General features: G+C 56.4%; 1 protein-coding gene across 4 annotated transcripts in view; it reads left to right on the top strand.

Moving 5' to 3' along the window:
• ZNF512B (zinc finger protein 512B) overlaps positions 1-6,000 on the top strand; it is a 29,993-nt gene continuing 23,993 nt past the window's right edge. For 3 of the 4 annotated variants that reach the window (XM_077187253.1, XM_077187254.1, XM_054644496.2), the window contains exons 1-3: positions 219-367; positions 4,214-4,336; positions 5,335-5,414. In XM_077187253.1, the coding sequence (XP_077043368.1) occupies positions 4,216-4,336; positions 5,335-5,414 (201 nt within the window). In that variant the 5' untranslated portion in view covers positions 219-367; positions 4,214-4,215. Of the gene's footprint in view, positions 117-218; positions 368-4,213; positions 4,337-5,334; positions 5,415-6,000 lie in introns of those variants that run through there. The other variant, XM_077187252.1, reaches the window with a different exon arrangement.

Here is a 6,000-nt window from a genome sequence, read left to right as displayed (position 1 = left end):
GCGGGGGGCGCTGCCCCGTCCCGCCCTCCCGGGGCGGCGCCCCCGCCCGTCCTCCCGGTGCCGATCCCGGTGCCGGTCCCGGAACCAGGCGAGGCCGGAGCGGCCCGGTGGCGGCGGTGAGGGGCGCGGGGCGGGCCGGGCCGGGCCGGGCGGGGCGGGGAGCGCGCATGAGCCGCGGCGGCGGCGGCGGCGGCGGCGGCGGCGGCTGCGAGGGGCGGGCGGGAGCGCGGCAGCGGAGCGCGGCGCCGCCGCGGGTGTGGGCGCGCCGGGAGCCCCGCACGGCGGCCCGGGGGCGGCGGGCGGCACCGCCTGGCCGGCCGGGGGGTGTCGGCCCTGCGCGCCCCGCACCGCGGCCCGGCCCGCCGAGGTAAGCACCGAGCGGCCCCCGGCCCGCCCGGCCCCGCGGCGGGGACCCCCGCGCCCCGCTCCGCTCCGCTCCGCCCGCCGCCGCGTCGCCATTTTGCCGCTCGCTCTTCCCCTCCCGGAGCGCGGCCGGGCCGGGCCGGGCCCTCCGTCCCCTCCCTGCCGGGCCCGGCCCGCGGGGAAGCCCCGGCCGCCTCCCGGGGATGGGGCGCGGGCCCGCGGGGTGACAGGCCCGGGCGGCGCTGCCCGCGGGGTGACAGCGGGGAGGGGCAGCGAGGGGACGCGGGCGGCACGGCCGGGCCGGGAGGTGACAGCACAGAGGTCCCCCTGCTCGGGAGGTGACAGCGGCAGCGGGCAGGGCAGAGCTCCCCGCGCCCAGGAGGTGACAGCGGCAGCGGGCAGAGCTCCCCGCAGCCGCTGACCCCCGGGACAGGGGGCACCCCGGTCCCCGCGGCTCGGTGCGGACTCATTGTCTGCCAGGCATGTGCGGGCGCTTTTCCCTTCGTGTCAGTGCCCGGGGACGGAGAGGGGAGGGACGGGATAACGCGCCTCGAACAGAAACTTTACACCCTCAAAAGCCTCGTCTGCGCCTGGCCAGAGCCATGTGCGGCAGGAGCGGGGTGTGCGTGCCTCGGGTGAGGTTCTCCCTCCTGGAGAGCCTCGATGGGTGTCACTCGGTTTGGGTGATCGCGGCGGGATGTGCCGTGTCCCTCCGGGGCTGCCGGCTGTCTGCCGTGCCCAGCGAGGCAGCGGCTCGCAGGGCTTCACCCGCCACGTGCTTCCCTCCCGGGGAAACCTCCAGCGAGGGCGATTCTTCGACAGGAAGCCTCTCCCTCCGCTGCCTTGTCTTTATTCCCTGCAAGTTTTTCCCAGCATCTCTGGTTCTGCCAGGAGTTCATGGGAGGGAGCACAGCTCCTCTGACAGCGACAGGGATGGCAGTGCCCTTTGGCATCCATCATCTGTGCTGGCACAAGGCTTGTCCTGGGACAGGCAGCTCCCTTGGCTTTTGGTGTTCTGTACTTCTAGAGCTGTTGGTAGATTATTGATGATAGGTAGAGCAGATTGACAGGTGACCAGGCAGTTGTCATGCAGCAAAGCCCATCCGTAGGGATGTGACTGAGGTGGGAATCCTGGCAGGAGAGCCTGGGGTCATGGTCTGCAGGTGACTTTCCGCTGGTAACCATAAGGATGTTGTGAGAGGGTCGCAGCCATCCCTGGCTATGTACATGCTCCTTCAGGCCTTATCCAAATTAATGAGCAGGAATTTCTGCATAGAATTATTTCCCCTTTCCCATTCTATGCCAAATTTCCAGCTGCATAGGGCTGCCAGTGGCTTGGGAACAGTGCCTTTTGTTCCCAAATGTCACTTTCCCCTTCCCACAGCCATGGGTTTCCTCCTTACCCTTGCTCCCAGCAATACCAGTTTAGCCTTCACTCATCACATTTTGGTGCTTGCGATCACAGGAGCTTTTTTTTCCTGGAGCTGGAGTGAGATGTTTCAAAAATGTTACCACAAAGTTCTAAAAAGTTACCTGGAAAGAGCTGGAGACCTCATAAGATGCTTGGCCCAGCCTTCCCACACCGCATCCCGTCCCTGGCTCATGGCTGGAACCTGTGGATGCCTTCTCTTCCCATTACCAGTTGCAAAAGAGAGTTTTCAACAAAACCTTAAGGAAAGCGTGGAAGAGCACACACTGCCTATTTTCACTGTGTGTTACTCAAACATGAGTGAGAAATTTGAACGTTACCAAAAAACCCCACAATGGGCTGATTTTTGCTCTGTATCTCCTGGACAATTCCTCTGTGATCCCTGGGGTTGTTTCAGTGGCCAGGGAGCAGATTTTGGCTCTTGCTGACAGGTTTATGAGATTTTTATTTTTCATTTGGTTAAAAAATAATGAGAAAAATGCAAAGGAGTATTTGGTGTGGAAAAACAGAAGATTCAGAACCTCTCAAGCTGGGCAGAGAGGATTCCTTTGAGGGACAGATGTGTTCAGGGCGGTGAGAGGTGTCCAGCTGCTGGAGCAGGGCTGAGCTGGGCACTTTGGATGTTTTGGGAAGGGAGAGTTGGAGGATGCTCAGTGGTGTGCAGTGTCATGAGGTGCAGGAGGAGAGCACCAGAGATGTCAACAGGGTCTGTCCTGGCTGCCACTCTTTGCGTGTCACCTCGAGCTGGCCAGCGAGGCAGGCAAGGAGGTTCTGTGCTCCATCCCCCATGGCATTTTGGCACTAGCCCTGGCTGGATAGAGGTGTTGGTTGTGTGGGTTTCCCCTTGGTTTTCACGCCATTGTAAGCACAGAAATCTTGTCTTTGGCTTTCACTTCACTGGTTTTTGGTGAGTCTGCTTTTTCCCCTTTTTCCTTTGAGCAGCTTGAGTGAGGGTTGCTCAGAGGTACCAGACAGCAGAATGGGAAGAAAGGGGACTGCCACATTTGTCTGTGGAGGACTGGGGACAGTAGCAGTGCCCACACTGATGGGAGTGGAGCAGCAATTTGGGAACGAACCACAGGGTCCCCTCTCCGTGCCTGCTCCAGAAAGGAGCTGCTGTCAGGCAGACTACAAACTCCTACCCAGCTCTCCCACCAAAAGAGCCCAAATTAGTTGAATCAGCGATCCCCATGTTCAGCACCAAATGCCACAGAACCAGTTGCCAAGCTGGAATTTCTCACTTGATCCGATTAACCTTTGTGCCCATGCAAACAACCACATATGTGTCACCAGCCAAGCACATGCTGGAAGCTTTTGCCAGCTCTTGGAGCATGTGGGCTGCATCCCACATGGAAAGTCCCAGATCCTACACAGAAAGTCCCTGGGGACACCTCAGAAAGAACTGCTGGACCCTCGTGTCCTGCATGTTGGTGGCATGGCTGGCAATCTGGCCACACAGGAGATGCTCCTTCATCCTCTGGGCATGAGGACAGACAGGATGAGTGTGGATGCTCTTGGGAATCAGCTCCTTCAAGTAGAATGATGCTAAACATGTGGGAGGAATTGCAGGTGATGAGTCAAATCCGTGTTTTAAAAAACGCATGGGTGAACATCAGCATCCCGTCCCAGCCAAGGTCTCAAAGTCATGGTGGTCCAAGGAATCTCTTCCCAAGGGCCTGATGCTCTCATTATGGAGGCATGGAGGACTTCTTTTCCCCAAATCCATATATGGCATCTCCCAGAGCAGCCCCCATCCTCAGATGTGCCTTTGCTTGTGCTGTCGGGAGGGGAAGAAGGAACTTGAAGCCGGAGGCAGAGCCAGTCATGCCGTGGGCTTCCTCTTGGCACTGCTGAATGGAGGGGTGTCCTAGTGCCCACTTCCATCAGGAGTGAGAGTGGGCCTTGTGCGATAATTCCTGACGTTCATTATTTATAGAGAAGCCAAATTGAATTATTAATACGGAAAATTCAGATAGCATTAACAATTCTCAGTTTATAACAGTTTCCCATTAATAAGGAAAATTGGAAATTTATCATTACATCTGTTCATTAAAACTCACTTTTTTTTTTTTTTGCTTTTGGTGTCTTAAATGAAAGCGGAGAAATAAACGAAGAGGAAAAGCCATTTATTCACTACTTCTCTGGGCAAAGTCAGCCCATAATTTTTAATAAAGTCTTTGCCATTGTATGTGAAGGGGAAGCCAGGCTGTAATGAAAGCAGCTTTCCAGCCATGTCTGTGGCGTTCCTCAACTGTAGAACAAATACTCGGAAGCACGTCCCGTTTCTTCTCTTTGTGGGAATCTTGAAGCTGCGTGATGGTTTTCTCATTTCCCTCCCTCCCCAGCAGCTCTCCTTGCTTTCACCATGTGTTGTTCCCAGCTCCGAGGAGTGAATTTTAACGCCTCCCCTGCTTCTTTCAGAGATGGCGGATTCCTATACCTGTAAAGGTGGAAGGAAAACTGCAGGCTCTAACAAACCCACTGCCAGCAAAGAAAGCAGGACGGAGACAAGGATAAACCCACCGGCAGAGCTGCCCAAGCTGGGTAAGGAGCTGATTTGTCCTTTCAGTGGAGGTGGATGGGGCAGAGAGGATGAGCCCAGAGGCAGGAGTTGGGGGGTGGCTGCCAAAACAAGTGACCTGGGTCTCAATGTGTCTGCTCCTCACTTTGACTCAGCAGTGAGGGCTGTGCTGGCCAAAAAGCCCCAGCTCTGAGAGCTGGTTGCTGGGAGCAGGAGGGGAGGGATGGAGATGGTCTCTCCCTTCGGAGAGGCGTGTGTCTGGCTTAACGAGATGGGTGTCTCGCCGCCCATTTATCGTGTTGGTAGCTAAGTGTTACATCAAAGGATGGAAAGGCTTAAATGAGTTCAGGCCATCTGCTGCCTCCCATGTTGCGGCCCCCGGGATGGAGGCTTGCTGGCGTACAAGCCCCAGGGGACCCTCACACTAAGGGCTGTCACGCTGATGGATGGCTGATTTCTCTATCCAGGAATCTCCAGGCCCAAGGAGATTTTTCCTCCTGTCTCTTTATGCTGGGCAGATCCCCTGTATGAGAGAGGGTCCTGCTGCCTTTACCTTGGTAAGGGTAGCTCTGGATGCTGAGGGGTGCCTGCACCCCTGGAGAGGGTTGGACCCCAGCGATGCAGCTCAGATGGGGCTTCCAAAATCAGTGGCTTTGTGGGGAAATGCGTGTGCCCTAAATGTTTCCCAGATGCCACTGTTACCTTGAGGGGATTAAAGCCATAATTGCAAACAGAGGAGGATAAGTTATTGCTAAAGGGAATGAACTCCAGCTGTCTGCAATATGAACACGCCTGTGTTCAGGAGACTGTTTCTCCCTGTGTCACGTCTTATCAGCACCTCATTTGCAGGGGAGCTGGCATTGCCTTCCAGAGGGGCATCTCTATCCTTGCTAGGACAGAGAATGGCCAGCCTAGAGCTGAGGGCACAAGGCAGGCAGCAGGGAGCTGGGGCTGGGCAGCAGAATTACTGGTACAGTGGCTCCTCTGGCACAGCTGGTGATTGTGCTGTGTCTGTTTGCAGGAAATGCAACCAGTGACAAAACTGAAGGCAGGAAGAAAGGAAGACCCAAGGCTGAGAACCAGGCGCTGAAAGACATCCCTGTAAGACCTCACACACTCCAGTCCCTGAGCCCTCCCTGCTTCACTCTGACTGATGTGCCCTGCACTGTGCACTCCAGCCAGCCCTATTCCACTGTGGTTTAATCTTCAGAGCAGCCTTGTCTTGGGCTGAGCAAGATCTTGGTCCCTCAACCCCTATGTGCAGGCATCCATTACTTTCCAAAACCCTGGTTAAGGAACTGTACCCCTTTCCAGCCTTGCTTTCCCAGGGCAATGTCCAGATGACTGGATCCTGTCACAGCCGTGTCAGGCTTGGCTAATGAGCCAGCAGCAATGGCAAGGGAGTGATTTATTCCCTGTAGAGCTGTGCAGTTTAATTCCTGCCTGGTAGCATGGACAACACATGGAGTAGTTTGTCATGAGAGCAGGGACATGGGGTGATTTACAGACTAGATGAAATGTGGGGTGATTAAATCAGCCAGGTGACTTCAGGCCTGATTTATTCCCCAGCCTGGTAGGGAATGTGTGTGTGCTCTGGGAAGCACAGCAAGGTAAAGCCTCAGCAGGAATCATTAGCCTGTGGAGTCTGCAGCATCTGTCCCAGCAGCTCTCACTGGAGTGAGCACTG

The sequence above is a fragment of the Agelaius phoeniceus genome, chromosome 17 (genome assembly GCF_051311805.1).
Source record: "Agelaius phoeniceus isolate bAgePho1 chromosome 17, bAgePho1.hap1, whole genome shotgun sequence".
In the NCBI taxonomy this organism is placed as follows: Eukaryota; Metazoa; Chordata; class Aves; order Passeriformes; family Icteridae; genus Agelaius; species Agelaius phoeniceus.
Note: the sequence above shows the minus strand (reverse complement) of the source record. Positions and strands in the feature narration are given on the sequence as shown.